Source organism: Pristiophorus japonicus, chromosome 19, assembly GCF_044704955.1.
Source record: "Pristiophorus japonicus isolate sPriJap1 chromosome 19, sPriJap1.hap1, whole genome shotgun sequence".
Lineage (NCBI taxonomy): Eukaryota > Metazoa > Chordata > Chondrichthyes > Pristiophoridae > Pristiophorus > Pristiophorus japonicus.
In genome coordinates this window covers 16,558,369-16,581,244 of record NC_091995.1, presented here as the reverse complement: position 1 = coordinate 16,581,244, position 22,876 = coordinate 16,558,369, and the positions used below count along the sequence as shown (strand labels likewise).

Here is a 22,876-nt window from a genome sequence, read left to right as displayed (position 1 = left end):
GTGAAGCTGAGTCCACGGCCAGATCAGCCATGATCTTGTTGAATGGCTGAGCAGGCTCGAAGGGCTAGATGGCCTACTCCTGTTCCTAATTCTTATGTTCTTATGTTCTAAAAGAGCTAAACTCCAGAAGTGAGGCAAGAGTAACTGCCCTTGACATCAAGGCAGCATTTGACAGAGTGTAACATCAAGAAGTCAAAGTAAAATTTAAGTCAATGGGAATCAGGGGCAAAACTCTCCACTGGCTGGAGTCATACCTAGTACAAAGAAAGATGGTTGCAGTGGTTGGAAGCCAATCATCACAGCCCCAAAAATCTTCAGCTGCTTCATCAATGACCTTCCCTCAATCATGAGGTCAGAAGTGCGGATGTTCACTGATGACTGCACAGTGTTCGGTGCCATTCGCAACTCCCCAGATAATAAAGCAGTCCATGCCCGCACGCAACAAGACGTGGACGACAGTCTTGGCTGATAAGTGGCAAGTAACATTCACACCACACAAATGCCAGGCAATGACCATCTCCAAGCGAGAGTCTAACCACTGCCCAATGACATTCAACGGCATTACCATCACCGAATCCCCCACGATCAACATCCTGGGGATCACCATTGACCAGAAACTCAACTAGACCAGCCACATGAATACTGTGGCAACAATAGCAGGTCAGAGGCTGGGTATTCTGCGGCAAGTGCCTCACCTCCCGGCTCCCTAAAGCCTTTCTAAGATTTACAATGTACATGTCAGGAGTGGGATGGAATACTCTCCATTTGCCTGGATGAGTGCAGCTCCAACAACACTCAAGAAGCTTGACACTATCCAGGACATGGCAGGCCGCTTGATTGGCACCCAATCCACCACCTTAAACATTCACTCCCTCCAACACTGTACCGTGGCTGCAGTGTACCGTCTACAAGATGCACTGCAGCAACTCGCCAAGGCTTCTTTGGCAGCACCTCCCAAACCCGTGACCTCTACCATCTAGAAGGACAAGGATAGCAGGTGCATGGGAACACCATCACCTCCACGTTCCCTTCCAAGCCACACACTATTCTGACTTGGAAATATGTCCTTCATTGTCGCTGGATTAAAATCTTGGAACCCCCTCCCTAACAGCACTGTGGGAGTACCTTCACCACACAGACTGCAGCGGTTCAAGGCGATGGCTCACCACCACCTTCTCAAGGGAAATCACTGATGGACAATAAATGCTGGCCTTGCCTACGCCGCCCATATCCCAAAATCGATTAAAAAAACAAAATCTTGGGAGCCCTGGTAACATTCTGGTGAATCTGTGCTGTATTCTTTCCAAGCCCAATATATAGTTTCTAAGATGCATTACCCAGAACAGTTTAGTACTCCAGATGTGGTCTAACCAGGGCTTTGTATAGCTGTTATCAAAACTTCCTCCCCATTATATTCCAGCCCTGAAAGGGAAATCATGTTTAACTAATTTACTGGAATTCTTTGAGGATATAACGAGCATGGTGGATGGAGGTGTACCGATGGATGTGGTGTATTTAGATTTTCAAAAAGCATTCGATAAGGTGCCACACAAAAGGTTACTGCAGAAGATAAAGGTACGCGGAGTCAGAGGAAATGTATTAGCATGGATCGAGAATTGGCTGGCGAACAGAAAGCAGAGAGTCGGGATAAATGGGTCCTTTTCGAATTGGATATCGGTGGTTAGTGGTGTGCCACAGGGATCGGTGCTGGGACCACAACTGTTTACAATATACATAGATGACCTGGAAGAGGGGACAGAGTGTAGTGTAACAAAATTTGCAGATGACAAAGATTAGTGGGAAAGCAGGTTGTGTAGAGGACACAGAAAGGCTACAAAGAGATTTAGATAGGTTAAGCGAATGGGCTAAGGTTTGGCAGATGGAATACAATGTCGGAAAGTGTGAGGTCATCCACCTTGGGGAAAAAAAAAAACAATAAAAGGGAATATTATTTGAATGGGGAGAAATTACAACATGCTGCGGTGGAGAGGGACCTGGGGTTCCTTGTGCATGAAACTCTTTTGAGTTCCTTGTGCATGAATCCCAAAAGGTTAGTTTGCAGGTGCAGCAAATAATCAGGAAGGTGAATGGAATGTTGGCCTTCATTGCGAGAGGGTTGGAGTACAAAAGCAGGGAGGTCCTTCTGCAACTGTATAGGGTATTGGTGAGGCCGCACCTGGAGTACTGCATGCAATTTTGGTCACCTTACTTAAGGAAGGATATACTAGCTTTGGAGGGGGTACAGAGACGATTCACGAGGCTGATTCCGGAGATGAGGGGGTTACCTTTTAATGATAGATTGAGTAGACTGGGTCTTTACTCGTTGGAGTCCAGAAGGATGAGGGGTGATCTTATAGAAACATTTAAAATAATGAAAGGGATCGACAAGATAGAGGCAGAGAGGTTGTTTCCACTGGTCGGGGAGACTAGAACTAGGGGGCACAGCCTCAAAATACGGGGGAGCCAATTTAAAACCGAGCTGAGAAGGAATTTCTTCTCCCAGAGGGTTGTGAATTTGTGAAATTCTCTGCCCAAGGAAGCAGTTGAGGCTAGCTCATTGAATGTATTCAAGTCACAGATAGATATTTTTAACCAATAAGGGAATTAAGGGTTACGGGGAGCGGGCGGGTAAGCGGAGCTGAGTCCACGGCCAGATTAGCCATGATCTTGTTGAATGGCGGAACAGGCTCGAGGGGCTAGATGGCCTACTCCTGTTCCTAATTCTTATGTTCTTACTTATATAAATGCTAAAATGCCATTAATCTTTTTGATTATTTTTTTGTATACACCACTACATTTTAGTGATCCATGTGCAATTTATTTGGACCTCCACTATTCTAGCTGATCACTATTTTAACAAACTCAGATCTATCACTTTTTGGTCCAAAATAGATGACCTCACACTTAACTGTGTTGAAATCCATCTGCCAGAGTTTTGCCCACTCACTTAATCTATCAATACCTCTTTGTACCTTTATGTTCCCTTCTACACTAGTAACTATACCACCAATCTTTGTGTCATTGACAAATTTGGAATATGGCTCTCAATCATTATCCAAGTCATAAATATAATGAATAGATGAGCCCCAGCACTAATGGGAAACCACTAGTCACTTCCAATTTGAGTATCCATTATCTCTACACTGTCTTCTACTGCCTAACCAATCTCCTAACCAGGTCAATGATTTGACTTCAATTCTATGAGTTTTAACTTTAACAGTCTCTTTTGTGGAATCTTATCTCATGCTTTCTGGAGGTCCATATAAACTACATCCATAGACATTCCCCCGTCGACTACTTTAGTTACTTTCTCAAAAAATTCAATTAGGTTAGTTAGACATGACGTAGCCATGTTGGCTCTCTCTAATCAGCTCAAATTTCTTTTAAGTGGTCAGTCACCGTCCTTAATTGTAGATTCCAATAACATCCCCACAACAGACATTAAACCAACAGGTTTATAATTTTGGGGTTTCTTGCTCACATTTCGTAAAAGAAAATGGGAGTTACCCACTATAAATTACAGAATGGAGACATTTAGGCACTTTACAGCCTTCCAAATTCAACATCGAGGTCAACAATTTCAGATCATAACCCCTGCCCACATTTTGTTCACTTTCCTCACTTTAAAAAAAAACTCCCCCCACCCCCCTTTTTTATTTCTCTATTTTCCATGGCAGCTAGTAATTATTCTGCCATTCACACCCTATCTAGACTCATCTTTTGTTTCCTAACTTGTGCTATTACTATCTCAAGTTGGCCCATCATCCCGTGTCTCTCAAATCTCTTATGCCTTCCATCCTATCACAGACCTTCCCTTTTGTTCTTTTCTCCCCCCACCCCCACCGCCCTCCCCTTTTCAGGCCCCCAGCACTTCCTTAAGAATCTGTTACATTTCAAACTATTACCAGTTCTGACGAAGGGCCATCGACCTGAAACGTTAACTCTGTTTCTCCCTCCACAGATGCTGCCTGACCCACTGAGATTTCCAGCATTTTTGGTTTTTAATTCCAGAACCAATGAGGCTTATAGACCACAATGGCTCTTGCAATGCAGACAAAGTAGCCACTGTACACTGGAAAACTGAGCCACACTGACTAGGAAGGTTGCAGCATCCATCTTTGGGCTCAGCAAAGGCAACAGCTGCAGCATTACAATTTGCTGCAACGTCATAGTTTTGGAAAAAGGAATGGGGGAAAAATTTATCAGCGAAGATTCCCGTTCCTGATGGATACAGTGACTCGTGCTGGAAAATGAGCAGCTGTTGGGCAAGGATAGAACTCGACAACTATATGCTCCACCGATTAATTGCAATCAATGCTTAACATGGTTACGAAGGCAAGGTACTGTCGGTCATCAACATATGTAGAAGTCAATGTCATCATGTATCAAAAAGTGCCTTTAATTTAAAAAATGAGGAAACAGTCAAAACGAAGTGAGAGAAGCAGAGACTGAACACTTGACAATGTATTCAATGCAGTGCTGTGCACATTTCCTCAATACACACCATTCAGCTGATGTTGGTGTTTCTTTCAAGCCATTTACTATACAAACGCTCATTCATTTTCTTCGGTGTGTCACTAGGTTTATTCAGTGTATTGTTACCAATATGCTAACAGAAAGAAAAAAGAAATCCAATATACTTTGAAGTTGTGCCAATACACTTTTCTATAATACTACGAACTTACTACCATGAATTATTCCCACCAGAACTTCAACCTTGTTATATACAGCTCAAAATGCTCTCTCCAGACACAACCAATATTTGAAAGTGCAACTAAATTAGTGTTCTGACGAAAAGGTATTCGACTTGAAACGTTAACTCCGTTTCTCTCCTCACAGATGCTGCCTGACCTGCTGAATATTCTAGCAATTTCTGTTTTTTATTAGGTGTTTCTGACAACTTAAGTGGACATAGTGCGAAAATTTCGACAGCCACATTTACACTTAACTTAAATCCTACTGACAACTCTGTCCTCCTGCATGTCTCACTATTGGTATCACTCCAATGGTCCTCATCCCACAGCTCCTTATGGTTGGTATCAGCCCACAATGATGCAACAACTGGTCTCAAAGCACAAAATATGCTACAAAAGCATGGGAGAGGGATTGGCTAGTAATGAGCCATGCAATGACAGGCATCGATGTGGATCTAACACCGATAGCAAGACATCACATGGTATACAGAACAAAAAGGTGCCAGCTTTTATTTCTATTATGGACCAAAATTAGCTGATATCGTCTGGCGTGCCTTCAGCGGCCTGGACCCCAAGCTCTGGAATTCCCTCCCTAAACCTCTCTATCAGGATTCGATTTAGCTGCACCACACTTCATGGGAAGGACCTTCAGGACTGCAGGGTAGAGAACACTCTGTAGTGGACCAAAATTGCATTGGCTTAAATGATAGTAAACTATTACTTGAAGATAGTCTAATGACAAGATTAGATTAACTAGATGGATGATTTGTCTAATCTCAGTCGGTCACAGAAATAAACACGAACACAAAGTTGGGCAAGAACGAGTCGTTACAGGCGTCATTAATAATCAGAGTACTGTGCCCCTCTTGGATTACCTGCGGGTTTCTGAGTTTCTAAGGACTTTCCTTTGTAAGTATCAAACAGGTTGAGCGACGAGTACTTGGTTTTTCCATCCTTTCCCTTTGCAGTTTGCCCCAAACGATCTGACATCTCGCTGGAAGGTCATTGAGTACGGTGGTTCCTTTAGGCACCCCTTGAAACGTGCCTCCTTCTGAAGAAAAAGGAAAGGAGTTTATACTCAGATCTGCTACCGAGAAGTTAGCTGTGAACATTCGCTCACTGGTTAACAGTATTCAGTTAAGCATACCCGACAGTTTCGTGCTTAAAACAAGTGCGATACGGACGGCGCTGTACAGATTAGGAGAATCCGAGGTTAAATTCCGGGGTTGCGCTGAGTTACCTGATCTCAACCAGCTGGGTGGTATAGTAAGCGTACTAGGATTACAGCTGCCCTGGGATATGGAAAGGAAAGGAGAGAAAATCAGCCAGGGCCACTGCCTAGTGATTCTTGCTGGCAAGCATGCATGTGTGGACTTCAGATAGAGATGGACCACAAGACCCCACACCCCTGGTGATATAGTCTGCTGACACTTCCCAAGACATGAAAAACCACATGGAAATTTCATGACACATGACCTGTGCTCTGGCAAAGACTAATGCCGGGGGAGTAAAAGAAAGGAGAGTAAATAAAGATATAATTTAAAATAATTTCGAGACAGCTTGGGTGCAAATGGCCAAATAAGTTGTCGAGAAGTTTCATGCTAGGTCTCACACTAAGGTCCTACATTTAACAATAAAATAGAGGCTTGAATCCCTGATCGTCGTACAGGGCATTACCACACTGGAATTAGGAAGTCAGTCAGCCCATCCATTTAATCTTCAAGGGAAGAGTTTCTCCTATATTTTTATACCAACCCGATATATCAAATTCCCAATACTGTCATTTTTTTTTCCAGGCAGATTCAACACAATTCTTCATGCTTTATTCTGCACTTTGGTTGCAAAGCATTAGAAGAAAACCAAATGGGTTCACACAAAAAGGTCCACATTTAAATAAATCATTTTAAAATCAAGTCAAGGTATACTATAAGGAGTCCCTGAGTGTTGCACATTTCCACACCACATAAATTTATTATATTTACAGCACAGAAACAGACACCTCAGTAATGAAAAGTACTCAAATTGCCACAAGTACCACACCCACCCCTTTTGTTCTACATAGCTTCCGTGACCGTCGAGTGCAACATCATGGCTTCAAAGCGACTCTGCAATTGCAGCTGGCAACTCTGGGTTTCGACCCCCTTGCAGAAGCAAAGCCCAACCCCAATCCTGCATACTTCGCGTTCAGCACAACTGTAGATGTAACTTGAACGGAGATCGATAAAAAATACTGTCACCTTAATCAGAAAATCTCATTTAGAATATTTTGTACTCGGGGAGAGGTGGGGGGGGGGGGGGGGGTGGGGGGAAAGAATTAAATTCACTCTGTTGGGAGGTACGTGAAGTGACTGGCCACATGACTCATTAGAAACAATTAAATGGGCAATTTGGGAAGTATGCATGTCAATGGGCATATATCTCTCACTCTCAATGGTTTACACAAGACATCGAAGTTCGGTTGCCATATGGAAACACAGTGCCATTCATCATAGTCAATTAGACAAATTGCAGGCTGCCAAAGAAAATAAAAAGTTAAATTGTAGGGCTCTCCCAGCTTTGATTTGATTCTTGTCTTACAGCATTCACCTTCCAAAATTAAACAATTTTCTTTTTATATAAAAGTTAAAAGTAAGCTTTTTCTAGAGGGGAGGAAGCAGGGCATAGCATTTTCCCCACTCCGTATACGATTCTGAGGGAGCTTGACAGGCTGGATGCAGAGAGGATTTTTCCCTTCGTGGGGGAAATCTAGAACTGGGGGCATATTTTCAGAATAAGGGGTCGCCCATTTAAACCAGAAATGAAGAGGAATTTCTTCTCTCAAAGGGTTGTGAATCTTGGGAATTCTCTACCCCCGGAGAGCTGTGGAGGCTGGGTCATTGAATATATTTAACGGTGGAGATAGACAGATTTCTGAACGATAGGGGAGTCAAGGGTTTTGGGAAGCATGCAGGGAAGTGGAGCCGAGTCCATGGTCAGATCAGCCATGATCTTACTGAATGGCCTGAGAGGCCAAATGGCCTACTCCTGCTCCTATTTTAGGTCTCCAATACAATCAGGCATTTTTGTAAGAGATACTAATTTGAATTTTAACAGGCAGACAGCGAATCCTGGTTAACACAAGCTCCGTGTAAATACCATAATAGACACACTGGTGAAAACAGGAAAGGACGCTACTGCCTTAGTTTAGAGAATTTAAAATACATTTAACCCCTCAGCGCACAAGGAAAATAGCATCACAGTTCATCAAAATTTTAAAATTTTTCTTACAAATTAAGCCGTGGCCATCTTCCGCTCCCCCTATGAAAGGGAGTTAGGAGGCTGCAACACAATGAGTTCACTACCAGACAGAAGTTGTATCTCGCAGAGTCAGAACTAGTTAAGCTCAGTCAGATACAACACACACACACCCACACACAAAGCAACTGCTTCCTTCACTTTGCACGCAATGCATTCCAGAATCTGCAATTATTGCCAAGACAATCAACTAGTGAGGAACAACGTGCAAATCTGCACCCTTACACTTTTCAACAGAATTAAGAATCCTGTAGCTCACCATCATTGACATTCTTCCAAGCAGCTGCATTCAGATCCTTATCTACAATTGCCTGCGTGCTGGAGACAAAGAATCGAATGAAAAGAAATAAAAGCTATTTAAAAGGAACATGGAATTATCCAGTGTTTAGTCCATACCTTCGCCACTGAAATTATTGTCCCTCCCTGGCCACTGGCTCAGACTGACCCAAGGAGAGCACTGGTCAATCGAGTCACAGAAACATAGAAAATAGGTGCAGAATTAGGCCATTCGGCCCTTCGAGTCTGCACCACCATTCAATAAGATCATGGCTGATCATTCACCTCAGTCCCCCTTTCCTGCTTTCTCTCCATACCCCTTCATCCCTTTAGCCGTAAGGGCCATATCGAACTCCCTCTTGAATATATCCAATGAACTGGCATCAACAACTCTCTGCGGTAGGAAATTCCACAGGTTCACAACTGAGTGAAGATTCTCCTCATTTCAGTCCTAAATGGCTTACCCCTTATCCTTAGACTGTGTCCCCTGGTTCTGGACTTCTCCAAAATCGGGAACATTCTTCCTGCATCTAACCTATCCAGTCCCGTCAGAATTTTATATGTTTCTGAGATCCCCTCTCATCCTTCTAAACTCCAGTGAATACAGGCCCAGTTGATCCAGTCTCTCCTCGTATGTCAGTCCTGCCATCCTGGGAATCAGTTTGGTGATCCTTCGCTGCACTCCCTCAATAGCAAGAACGTCCTCCCTCAGAGTAGGACACCAAAACTGAACACAGTACTCCAGGTGAGGCCTCACCAAGGCCCTGTACAACTGCAGTAAGATCTCCCCTGCTCCTATACTCAAATGCCCAAGCTATGAAGACCAACATACCATTTGCCTTCTCACCACCTGCTGTACCCACATGCCAACTTTCAATGACTGATGTACCATGACACCCAGGTCTAGTTGCACCTCCCCTTTTCCTAATCTGCCATTCAGATAATTTTCTGCCTTTGTGTTTTTGCCATCAAAGTGGATAACCTCACACTTATCAACATTAGAATGCATCTGCCACTCACCTCGAGAATGTGAAAAAGGATTGCGAAAGTGGTAGATGGCTAAAGAAGGTGGCAAAAGGATGGGAATCATGGGAAAATGGCTAAAAGAAAATGTCAAACTGAGATATTTGCAATGTCGACACAAAAAGGGGTTACTCAGAGTTGTGGTCAAACACGAGTTACGCGAAAAAGCAAAGTCAGGCATGAGACAGACGAGGGGCTGTTAATAACCAGCCGTAAAATAGGGAAATGTGATGACAATCGAAACAGTAAACACATCCCTGGAGCCCGCCCTATTTGGAGAGTTGTTAGCCCGCAATTGGGTATGCTATGGGGGAAATCGACCAATGATTGTATAAACTGAGTGTCACTCAAATGTGTTCTGCTGTAACAATGTATAAGTGTTGAGCTTTTGTACTGTTACGGGACTTGTCAAGAGACGGGAGGACAGGCTCGAACCGAGAGTGTTCCCTTTATCTTAACAGGTCCCGGCCGGAGTATCTACAGAATAAAGGTCTTATGTTGCTAAGACTAAAAGTGTTCGTGTGTCAGTGAATTCGCTGAAACAGATTGAAGGGAAATGAATCCAGTATCTACAACCTAACCTGTCCAAGTTACCCTGCAGCCTCTTAGCATCCTCCTCTCAGCTCACACCGCCACTCAGCTTAGTGTCATCTGCAAACTTGGGAGATATTACACTCAATTCCTTCATCTAAATCATTTGATGTATATTGTAAATAGCTGGGGTCCCAGCACTGAGCCTTGCGGCACCCTATTAGTCACTGCCTGCCATTCTGAAAAGGACCCGTTTCTCCCGATTCTCTGCTTGCTGTCTGCCAACCAGTTCTCTATCCACGTCAGTACATTACCCCCAATACCATGTGCTTTAATTTTGCATACCAATCTCTTGTGTGGGATCTTGTCAAAAGCCTTTTGAAAAGTCCAAATATACCATATCCACTGGTTCTCCCTTGTCCACTCTACTAGTTACATCCTCAAAAAAATTCCAGAAGATTTGTCAACATAAGAAACATAAGAATTAGGAACAGGTGTAGGCCATTAGCCCCTTGAGCCTGCTCCGCCATTCAAAATCATCATGGCTGATCTGGCAGTGGACTCAGCTCCACTTACCCGCCCGCTCCCCATAACCCTTAATTCCCTTATTGGTTAAAAATCTATCTGTGATTTGAATACATTGAATGAGCTAGCCTCAACTGCTTCCTTGGGCAGAGAATTCCACAGATTCACAACCCTCTGGGAGAAGAAATTCCTTCTCAACTCGGTTTTAAATTGGCTCCCCCGTATTTTGAGGCTGTGCCCCCTAGTTCTAGTCTCCCCGACCAGTGGAAACAACCTCGCTGCCTCTGTCTTGTCTATCCCTTTCATTATTTTAAATGTTTCTATAAGATCACCCCTCATCTTCTGAACTCCAACGAGTAAAGACCCAATCTACTCAATCTATCATTAAAAGGTAACGCCCTCATCTCTGGAATCAGCCTAGTGATTCGTCTCTGTACCCCTCCAAGGCTAGTATATCCTTCCTTAAGTAAGGTGACCAAAACTGCACGCAGTACTCCAGGTGCGGCCTCACCAATACCCTGTACAGTTGCAGCAGGACCTCCCTGCTTTTGTACTCCATCCCTCTCGCATGAAGGCCAACATTCCATTCGCCTTCCTGATTACCTGCTGCACCTGCAAACTAACTTTTTGGGATCCCTCTGCACTGCAGCATGTTGTAATTTCTCCCCATTTAAATAATATTCCCTTTTACTGTTTTTTTTTCCCCCCCCAAGGTGGATGACCTCACATTTTCCGACATTGTATTCCATCTGCCAAACCTTAGCCCATTCACTTAACCTATCTAAATCTCTTTGCAGCCTCTGTGTCCTCTACACAACCTGCTTTCCCACTAATCTTTTGTGTCACCTGCAAATTTTGTTGCACTGCACTCTGTCCCCTCTTCCAGGTCATCTATGTATATTGTAAACAGTTGTGGTCCCAGCACCGATCCCTGTGGCACACCACTAACCACCGATTTCCAACCCGAAAAGGACCCATTTATCCCGACTCTCTGCTTTCTGTTAGCCAGCCAATTCTCGATCCATGCTAATACATTTCCTCTGACTCCGCGTACCTCTATCTTCTGCAGTAACCTTTTGTGTGGCACCTTATCGAATGCCTTTTGGAAATCTAAATGCACCACATCCATCGGTACACCTCTATCCACCATGCTCGTTATATCCTCAAAGAATTCCAGTAAATTAGTTAAACATGATTTCCCCTTCATGAATCCATTGATTGCACTATTCCTATCTAGATGTCCCGCTATTTCTTCCTTAATGATAGCTTCAAGCATTTTCCCCAGTACAGATGTTAAACTAACCAGCCTATAGATACCTGCCTTTTGTCTGCCCCCCTTTTTTTTTAAAAACAGAGGCATTACATTAGCTGCTTTCCAATCCACTGGTACCTTCCCTTTAATAAATCCCTGCTGACTTGGACCGATCCAGTCACGGCTTTCCAAATGCGCTACTATTTCATCTTTAATAATTGATTCCAACATTTATCATCATCATAGGCAGTCCCTCGAAGTGAAGATGACTTGCTTCCAAAAAGGGATGAGTTCACAGGTGTTTCAATGATGTTCCAGATCCTGAACTACATCCTGAAGGATGGAAGATGCCTGTGTGTGGACGTTAACGTGTGGTGGCTGTTGCACACCAGCCACCACACTGGCTTGACAGAGCTAGATCTTGGTCCAGTGGCAAGATTACCCAAGATGACGGAGACCAGTTCTGCTACATGGATCTACTGCGCACACATATCGCAGTGTGGGCTGGCCCCTGCTGCCCCTGGGCCCGCGCCTTTTCTGGGCCCCAAACTCACGCCTCTCCTCGGCCCCGATCACTTCCCTCTACAAACCTTGCCGCTCCTTCACCGCTCCTGCTGTGCCTGCCTGCACTGCAATCAGCGACCTGGCTTTGCAGCCGCCACCCTCCTGCAGCAGCACGCGCTGCTCCCTGGAGTGGCATGCCTCAGCACGCTGCTCCCTCTAATGGACGATGGTCGTGCAGACCCGGACCGCGCCGATTTCTGGGCTGGGCCACCACATGCTGCTCCCGGACACTTCAGATGTCCCATGGGGATAGGAAGTGCCTCTGGCTGCTCAAACTCAGAGTTTCTAAGCTTGAGGAGCAGCTGGAATCACTGCAGGCCACTTGGGAGGTTGAGAATTTCGAGGAACATGCATTCCAGCTATTCACCCTGCAGCCAGAGCTCAGGACAGCGAGAGGGTGGCCATCCAACAGGGTAGTACGAGGCTGGCAGAACAGGAGTCCGAGAGTTCGGCACTCACTAACTGGTATTCAGTGTGGGTGATGATACGCCAAGAGCAGGGCGGCATGGCAAAGAACTGCACGGAGGCACGTAGTTGTTACAGGGGATTCAATAGTCAGGGGTATAGACAAACATTTCCGCAACCGCTGATGTCTGTCCCAAATATCGGACTGGAAACCCCGGCCTCCCCAGGTCCGTGCGGAGTGTCTACGGACCTAGAAGGCATCATCACAAAAGCCAGTTCTCAGCGCACAATGCGCATGTGCTGAAAACCGGCTTTTCCAATCTGTCAAGCAGGAGCTTGACAGATCCAACGCATGTCAGGTGCGAGAACATTTTGCAAGGGCACGATTTCAGGATTTACCCATATCTTGCCCAGCAAATGTCCTCAAAATTCTTGCGCCTGACAAAAGCAGGTGTATAGCCTACTTTTACAGGCACAAGAGTTTAAAAACATACAAAATTACAATTAAATTAAAAAACACATTTTTAAAAACCCTACCCCACTACGTTACAATTATTTTTAACCATAATTTAAAAAATGCTTTAAAAACTCTGATTATGATGGCGTGGATAACGATTTCAGTGGAGGTTGGAGGTGGTGAGGTATGATGGCAATGTCACCCATCTGCAGAGGCAGAAAGATGTGCGTTTGGTGATGGCAAGAAAACAAGCTTCGAAGCTCAACATCAAATACGCCGCTAAGTGTGCACCCACTGACAGAGGAAGGACGTGAGTGTTGAGGAACGAGATTTCGACAGAGCAGAATGTCTTGGTTTTGGTGTTACCACTGCATAGTCGGATCGAAATTCCTCCTTATTCAGTACGCTACATCGACAAGGCACTGCTGAGCAGCTAAATGGTCTGCAAAGAGCCCAGAGTGGTGAGAGGCGCAAAGCTGGTTCGTCTGCATGCATGTGAAAGCTGACTTCAAGCCCATGAATGCTATTGCTGAGGGGCAGCATATACGCCAGGAAAACAAGCAAGCCAAGGACGAAGCTTTGGGGAACACCAGCGGAACATAGAAATATAGAAAATAGGTGCAGGAGTAGGCCATTCAGCCCTTCTAGCCTGCACCGCCATTCAATGAGTTCATGGCTGAACATTCAACTTCAGTACCCCATTCCTGCTTTCTCGCCATACCCCTTGATCCCCCGAGTAGTAAGGACTTCATCTAACTCCCTTTTGAATATATTTAGTGAATCGGCCTCAACTACTTTCTGTGGTTCACCACTCTCTGGGTGAAGAAGTTTCTCCTCATCTCGGTCCTAAATGGCTTACCCCTTATCCTTAGACTGTGACCCCTGGTTCTGGACTTCCCCAAGATTGGGAACATTCTTCCTGCATCTAACCTGTCTAAACCAGTCAGAATTTTAAACGTTTCTATGAGGTCCCCTCTCATTCTTCTGAACTCCAGTGAATACAAGCCCAGTTGATCCAGTCTTTCTTGATAGGTCAGTCCCACCATCCCGGGGAATCAGTCTGGTGAATCTTCGCTGCACTCCCTCAATAGCAAGAATGTCCTTCCTCAAGTTAGGAGACCAAAACTGTACACAATACTCAGGTGTGGCCTCACCAAGGCCCTGTACAACTGTAGCAACACCTCCCTGCCCCTGTACTCAAATCCCCTCGCTATGAAGGCCAACATGCCATTTGCTTTCTTAACCGCCTGCCGTACCTGCATGCCAACCTTCAATGACTGATGTACCATGACACCCAGGTCTCGTTGCACCTCTCCTTTTCCTAACCTGTCACCATTCAGATAATAGTCTGTCTCTCTGTTTTTACCACCAAAGTGGATAACCTCACATTTATCCACATTATACTTCATCTGCCATGCATTTGCCCACTCACCTAACCTATCCAAGTCACTCTGCAGCCTCATAGCATCCTCCTCGCAGCTCACACTGCCACCCAACTTAGTGTCATCCGCAAATTTGGAGATACTACATTTAATCCCCTCATCTAAATCATTAATGTACAATGTAAACAGCTGGGGCCCCAGCACAGAACCTTGCGGTACCCCACTAGTCACTGCCTGCCATTCTGAAAAGTACCCATTTACTCATGTCTGCCAACCAGTTCTCAATCCACGTCAGCACACTACCCCCAATCCCATGTGCTTTAACTTTGCACATTAATCTCTTGTGTGGGACCTTGTCGAAAGCCTTCTGAAAGTCCAAATATACCACATCAGCTGGTTCTCTCTTGTCCACTTTACTGAAAACATCCTCAAAAAATTCCAGAAGGTTTGTCAAGCATGATTTCCCTTTCACAAATCCATGCTGACTTGGGCCTATCATGTCACCATTTTCCAAATGCACTGCTATGACATCCTTAATAATTGATTCCATCATTTTACCCACTACTGAGGTCAGGCTGACCGGTCTATAATTCTCTGTTTTCTCTCTCCCTCCTTTTTTAAAAAGTGGGGTTACATTGGCTACCCTCCACTCGATAGGAACTGATCCAGAGTCAATGGAATGTTGGAAAATGACTGTCAATGCATCCGCTATTTCCAAGGCCACCTCCTTAAGTACTCTGGGATGCAGTCCATCAGGCCCTGGGGATTTATCGGCCTTCAATCCCATCAATTTCCCCAACACAAATTCTCGACTAATAAAGATTTCCCTCAGTTCCTCCTCCTTACTAGACCCTCTGACCCTCTGAAAGTGATGAAGTGCCTCTATTGAGACAGACAGGGGTGGAACCAAGCTAAAGCAGTGCTACAAAGTATTCCACAGCCAAGAGATGGCGGAGAAAGATGGGAGTGGTCGACAGTATCAAATGCTATCTTTGCCCACCCACTCCTAAGGTGTCAGCTTTGGTTCAGATGCAGCAGACTCGCCTCAGAGTCAGAAGGTCATGGGCTCAATCCCCATCCAAAAGGATTCAGCACATGATCCAAGTTCACTGCAGTGCTGAGGGAGTGGTGCACGTGCCATCGTTTTGATAAGAAGTTAAAGCAAGGTACCATATGCGAATGCAGGAGAGAATAGATAGGCAAACACCTTCAAGGGATGGGCAATGGCCTCCGTTGCCCTCGGCCAATTGGACAGCTCTTTCAAAGAGCCGGCACAGGCACGACGGCCACCTCCTGTGCTGTAAGATTCTATGATTCCATGCCACAATATAGAAGAGGAGCAGGGGTGTGCATGGCCAACATTCATGCCTCAACCAACGTCATGAAACACAATGTATCGCATTGCTGTATCGCATTGCGGTGTACAAATTGACTGCCAGGTTTTCAAAAGTACTTCATTCGCTGTGAACTCGTTGGACCCTCCCAAGTATGTAAAAGGTGCTTTATAAATGCAAGTTCCTTTTCTTTTTTCCTCCTGAGGGTGCAAGCTCTTGCTTAATGGAGGTGGGGTAGCGCTATTACTTAAAAGGAGACTAACGCAATAGTAAGGAAGGGCATAGTGTGGATGATGTAGAATCTATATGGGTAGGAGCTGCGAAACACCAAAGGGCAGAAAACGATAGTGGGAGTTGTGTACAGACCACCAAACAGCAGTAGTGAGGTTGGGGATGGCATCAAACAGGAAATTAGGGATGCGTGCAATAAGGGTACAGCAGTTATCATGGGCGACTTTAATCTACATATAGATTGGGCTAACCAAACTGGTAGCAGTACTGTGGAGCAGGATTTCCTGGAGTGTGTAAGGGATGGTTTTTTAGATCAATATGTCAAGGAACCAATAACAGAGCAGGCAATCCTAGACTGGGTCTTGTGTAATGAGAGGGGATTAATTAGCAATCTTGTCTTGTCTTGTCTTAATGAAGAGTAACCATAATATGGTAGAATTCTTCATTATGAAGAGTGACACAGTTAATTCAGAGACTAGGGTCCTGAACTTAAGGAAAGGTAACTGCGATGGTATGAGAGATGTGAATTGGCTAGAATAGACTGGCCAATGATACTTAAAGGGTTGACGGTGGATAGGCAATGGCAAACATTTAAAGATCACATGGATGAACTTCAACAATTGTACATCCCTGTCTGGAGTAAAAATAAAACTGGGAAGGTGGCTCAACCGTGGCTAACAAGGGAAATTAAGGATAATGTTAAAACCAAGAGGCATACAAATTGGCCAGAAATAGCAGTGAACCCGGGACTGGGAGAAATTTAGAACTCAGCAGAGGAGGACAAAGGGTTTGATTAGGGCAGGGAAAATAGAGTATGAGAGGAAGCTTGCAGGGAACATTAAGATGGACTGCAAAAGCTTCTATAGATATGCAAAGAGAAAAAGGTTAGTAAAGACAAACGTAGGTCCCCTGCAGTCAGAATCAGGGGTCGTCATAACAGGGAACAAAGAATTGGCAGACCAATTGAACAAGTACTTTGGTTCGGTATTCATTAAGGAGGACATAAACAACCTTCCGGATATAAAAGGGGTCAGAGGGTCTAGTAAGAAGGAGGAACTGAGGAAAATCCTTATTAGTTGGGAAATTGTGTTGGGGAAATTGATGGGATTTGAAGGCCGATAAATCCCCAGGGCCTGATGGACTGCATCCCAGAGTACTTAAGGAGGTGGCCTTGGAAATAGCGGATGCAGTGACAGTTATTTTACAACATTCCAAAGACACTGGATCAGTTCCTATGGAGTGGAGAGTAGCCAATGTAACCCCACTTTTTAAAAAAAGGAGGGAGAGAAAACAGGGAATTATAGACCGGTCAGCCTGACATCGGTAGTGGGTAAAATGATGGAATCAATTATTAAGGATGTCATAGCAGCGCATTTGCAAAGAGGTGACATGATAGGTCCAAGTCAGCATGGATTTGTGAAAGGGACATCATGCTTGACAAATCTTCTGGAATTTTTTGAGGATGTTTCCAGTAGAGTGGACAAGGGAGAACCAGTTAATGTGGTGTATTTGGACTTTCAGAAGGCTTTCGACAAGGTCCCACACAAGAGATTAATGTGCAAAGTTAAAGCACATGGGATTGGGGGTAGTGTGCTGACGTGGATTGAGAACTGCTTAGCAGACAGGAAGCAAAGAGTAGGAGAAAATGGGTACTTGTCAGAATGGCAGGCAGTGACTAGTGGGGTACCGCAAGGTTCTGTGCTGGGGCCCCAGCTGTTTACATTGTACATTAATGATTTAGATGAGGGGATTAAATGTAGTATCTCCAAATTTGCAGATGACACTAAGTTGGGTGGCAGTGTGAGCTGCGAGGAGGGTGCTATGAGGCTGCAGAGTGACTTGGATAGTTTAGGTGAGTGGGCAAATGCATGGCAGATGAAGTATAATGTGGATAAATGTGAGGTTATCCACTTGGGTGGTAAAAAGAGACAGATTATTATCTGAATGGTGACAGATTAGGAAAAGGGCAGGTGCAACGAGACCTGGGTGTCATGGTACATCAGTCATTGAAGGTTGGCATGCAGGTAAAGCAGGCGGTTAAGAAAGCAAATGGCATGTTGGCCTTCATAGCAAGGGGATTTGAGTACAGGGGCAGGGAAGTGTTACTACAGTTGTACAGGGCCTTGGTGAGGCCACACCTGGAGTATTGTGTACAGCTTTGGTCTCCTAACTTGAGGAAGGACATTCTTTCCATTGAGGGAGTGCAGCGAAGGTTCACCAGACTGATTCCCAGGATGATGGGACTGACATATTAAGAAAGACTGGATCAACTGGGCTTGTATTCACTGGAGTTCAGAAGAATGAGAGGGGATCTCATGGAAACGTTTAAAATTCTGACGGGTTTAGACAGGTTAGATGCAGGAAGAATGTTTCCAATGTTGGGGAAGTCCAGAACCAGGGGTCACAGTCTAAGGATAAGGGGTAAGCCATTTAGGTCCGAGATGAGGAGAAACTTCTTCACCCAGAGAGTGGTGAACCTGTGGAATTCTGTACCGCAGGAAGTTGTTCAGGCCAATTCACTAAATATATTCAAAAAGGAGTTAGATGTCGTCCTTACTACTAGAGGGATCAAGGGGTATGGCGAGAAAGCAGGAAAGGGGTACTGAGATGAATGATCAGCCATGATCTTATTGAATGGCGGTGCAGGCTCGAAGGGCTAAATGGCCTACTCTTGCACCTATTTTCTATGTTTCTATATCCCTGTCTGGAGTAAAAAATAAAATGGGGAAGGTAGTTCAACCGTGGCTAACGAGGGAAATTAAGGATAGTGTTAAATTTCGGGAAGAAGCATATAAATTGGCCAGAAAAAGCAGCAAACTTGAGGACTGGGAGAATTTTATAATTCAGCAGAGGACAAAGGGATTAATTAGGAGGGGGATAATAGAGTATGAGAGGAAGCTTGCTGGGAACATAAAAACTGCCTGCAAAAACCTCAATAGATATGTGAAAAGAAAAAGATTAGTGAAGACAAACATAGGTCCCATGAGTCAGATTCAGGTGAATTTATAATGGGGAACAAAGAAATGGCGGGCGAGTTGAACAAATACTTTGGTTCGGTCTTCAAGGAGGAAGACGCAAATACCTTCCAGAAATACGAGGGGGGCCGAGGGTCGAGTGAGAAGGAGAAACTGAAGGAAATCCTTATTAGACGGGAAATTGTGTTTGGGAAATTGATGGGATTGAAGGCCGATAAATCCCCAGGGCCTGATAGTCTGCATCCCAGAGTACTTAACGAAGTGGCCCTAGAAATAATGGATGCATTGGTGATCATTTTCCAACAGTCTATCGAATCTGGATCAGTTCCTATGGACTAGCTAATGTAACACCACTTTTTAAAAAAGGGAGAGAAAACAGATAATTATAGACCGGTTAGCCTGACATCAGTAGTGGGGAAAATGTTGGAATCAATTATTAAAGATGAAATAGCAGCACATTTGGAAATCATTGACAGGATCGGTCCAAGTCAGCATGGATTTATAAAAGGGAAATCATGCTTGACAAATCTTCTCGAATTTTTATGACGATGTAACTAGTAGAGTGGACAAGGGAGAACAAGTGGATGTGGTGTATTTGGACTTTCAAAAGGCATTTGACAAGGTCCCACACAAGAGATTGGTATGCAAAATTAAAGCACATGGTGTTGGGGGGGTAATGTATTGACGTGGATAGAGAACTGGTTGGCAGACAGGAAGCAGAGAGTCGGGATAAACAGGTCCTTTTCAGAATGGCAAGCAGGCAGGCAGGCTGCCGCAGGGTTCAGTGTTGGGACCCCAGCTATTTACAATATATATCAATGATTTAGATGAAGGAATTGAGTGTAATATCACCAAGTTTGCAGATGACACTAAGCTGGGTGACGGTGTGAGCTGTGAGGAGGATGCTAAGAGGCTGCAGGGTGACTTGGACAGGTTAGGCGAGTGAGCAAATGCAATATGATGTGGATAAATGTGAGGTCATCCACTTTGGTGGCAAAAACACGAAGGCAGAATATTATCTGAATGGCAATAGATTAGGAAAAGGGGAGGTGCAATGAGACCTGGGTGTCATGGTTCATCAGTCAGTGAAAGCTGGCATGCAGGTACAGCAGGCGGTGAAGGTGGCAAATGGCATGTTGGCCTTCATAGCTAGGGGATTTGAGTATAGGAACAGGGAGGTCTTACTGCAGTTGTACTGGGCCTTAGTGAAGCCTCACCTGGTATATTGTGTTCAGTTTTGGTCTCCTAATCTGAGGAAGGATGTTCTTGCTATTGATGGAGTGCAGCGAAGGTTCACCAGACTGATTCCTGGGATGGCAGGACTGACATATGAGAGACTGGATCGACTGGGCCTGTGTTCACTGGAGTTTAGATGAATGAGAGAATTTTATGTTTCTGTGAGATCCCCTAACGGGATTGGACAGGTTAGTGGCAGGAAGAATGTTCCTGATACTGGGGAAGTCCAAAACCAGAAGTCTAAAGGATAAGGGGTACACCATTTAGGACCGAGATGAGGAGAAACTTCTTCACTCACGAGTTGTTAACCTGTGGAATTCTCTACCGCAGAAAGTTGTTGAGGCCAGTTCATTAGATATATTCAAGATGGAGTTAGATATGGTCCTTATGGCTCAAGGGATCAAGGGGTATGGAGAGAAAGCAGGAGAGGGGGACTGAGGTGAATGATCAGCCATGATCCTATTGAATGGTGGTGCAGGTTCGAAAGGCCAAATGGCCTACTCCTGCACCTATTGTCTATGTTTCTATGCCTTGGGGGGGGGGGGGGGGGGGAAATTGACCTATGGGGAGAGACTGAGGAGACTGGCTCTGTATTCCCTCAAATTTAGATGATGAGAGGTGATCTTACTGAAATATGTAAAATTCTTACAGGGCACGACAAGGTAGATGTTCGGAGGATGTTTCACCTGGCTGGAGAATCTAGGACCAAAGGTCAGAGTCTCAGAATAAATAGTCGGCCATTTACGACTGAGATGAGAAGAGATTTCTTCAAAGGGTTGTGAATCTTTGGAATTCTTTACCCCAGAGGGCTGTGGATGCTCAGTCGTTGAGTATATTCAAGGCAGAGATTAATAGATTTTTGGATAGTATGGGGATATGGGGATAGTGCGGGAAGGTTGAGTTGAGGTCGAAGATCAGCCATGATCTTATGGAACGGCGGAGCAAGATTGAAGGGACGAATGACCGACTCCTGTTTCTTATGTTCTTATGAGTGCTGCACTGTCAGATGCTGTCCTTACAGATGAAACATTTAGCCAAAGTTGTTTCTCTTCCAGTGTTTCAGATGGATTTCTAAGGTATTAATTCAAAGAACAGCAGGGAGTTCTCTTCTTGTACTGAGCAACATCCGTCCTTCCATCAATACCGTCAAAAAGAAAGTTAACCGCCCATTCATCTCATTGATGTAGTTGCCTACATAAATGTCAATGCATTTGTAAAGCTCCATGCATTACACGGAATTATTTTTTAAACATTTGAGAGAATTGATAATGAATGCAAGTATTTTCTTGCAGGAATGATTGTGGATAAAAGTTTTAATTATTAGGTTCAAAGAAAACAATCCTCTCATAGATACAAAGTACAGTTTGGAACCTGTAAAAACCTACAAGTCCCCCTCAATTGTTCAGATGAATCCCACCAGCACAAGAATTATACTCACCCCCTTAAAACACTGACAGTTTTTCTTTTAGTCAAACTCTTTACAACATGGAAGTATTTTCAGAATCAAATGAGCATTTGCACAAAGTTGAACAAAATATTTGCCTGCTATAGCAAGCACCTTCGTGCATACGAGCAGCTTTATAAAGAAGTGGTGGGGAGTCTGTTGATGAATTACAAGAAGCTGCTTTGCTATCAAGCCCAATGGCCTCCATGCTATGGAAAGCACGTGTATTGTAGTGTGCATTCCACTATATTGATAAACAGAAACAGCAAACCTTCCTCAATGGGTGCACAGGCCAGATCTTAGAACTCTATCTTAAAAGACCAGCTGTGTCACTTCTGGTTTGGGAAAGCACGCGTGTCCCACTCTCTCCTCAGCTGGTTTCTGCAGGGATGTGGGGCTTCGCTATGTAAAACAGAGACTCAATGTGCTCTCCTTGCTAGAACTGGCTGTCTTAACTTGATGGCAGATCCGTAGGATGCCGTCAAGGTTCCCAAACTGCGACTCGTTTTACGCTGCAGAGCCCGCTGACAGAGGGAGAACTGCAGCTCTGCTAACAGCTGCACTCCTCTAGTGTATTCAAACTTTAGGTGGATCAGTCTCTGGAGGCAGGTGCAGAGCTCTCCGTGTAGTTATATGACATATATGATGTGGCATGCAGTCGGTTCAGATAGTAAAAAAGAATTCCAAGAATCACACTGCCACGACAAACTAATATCTGTATATGCAAGTGAACTACAGAAACAATTGCTTTATCAAGAACTTAATAAAATATTTGTGCTTGACGATTTCTGCCAGCTCTCATTGCAACATTATTTCTACTACTTCATAAAAAGCAGCACAATTCAACCTCGGAGGGGAAAAATCCTTGAGGCAGCCGACAAGTAAGCAATATGACTATTGTCAAGAATTTCAGGCTCTCCTTCCTGATCCCATTATAGTTTAGACATTTTTTGGTGGTCGCTTAATATTACCCCGGGAGGTTAAGATAGACTGTATATTTTATCGCTTTTGGCACCCAGTGCTAGCCACCAAGTGAGCTAGAGTATTAAAACGTGATTGAGACGTGGGCGACATGAACCAGCCAGCATTTATTGAGGGCTTTAAGAATGGGAATGCCATTGCAAGCAGGCCAGACTGGGGAGGAGTACCAGATTCCCTCCATGAATGACACAAACGTGCAAGTTCCAAAAGGCAATCGGCTGGCGTACAACCGGATTTTCGCTGCGTTTTGACCCTCCGCAGTGAAAACCCGG

At 44.5% G+C, this 22,876-nt stretch overlaps 1 protein-coding gene across 5 annotated transcripts in view; it reads right to left on the bottom strand.

Moving 5' to 3' along the window:
- LOC139229752 (protein PRRC2A-like) overlaps window positions 1-22,876 on the bottom strand; it is a 182,332-nt gene that overhangs the window by 118,641 nt on the left and 40,815 nt on the right. For 4 of the 5 annotated variants that reach the window (XM_070861308.1, XM_070861311.1, XM_070861312.1 and 1 more), the window contains exon 2: window positions 5,570-5,745. In XM_070861308.1, coding sequence (XP_070717409.1) covers window positions 5,570-5,684 — 115 coding nt within the window. In that variant the 5' untranslated portion in view covers window positions 5,685-5,745. The remainder of the gene's footprint in view (window positions 1-5,569; window positions 5,746-22,876) is intronic. The other variant, XM_070861309.1, reaches the window with a different exon arrangement.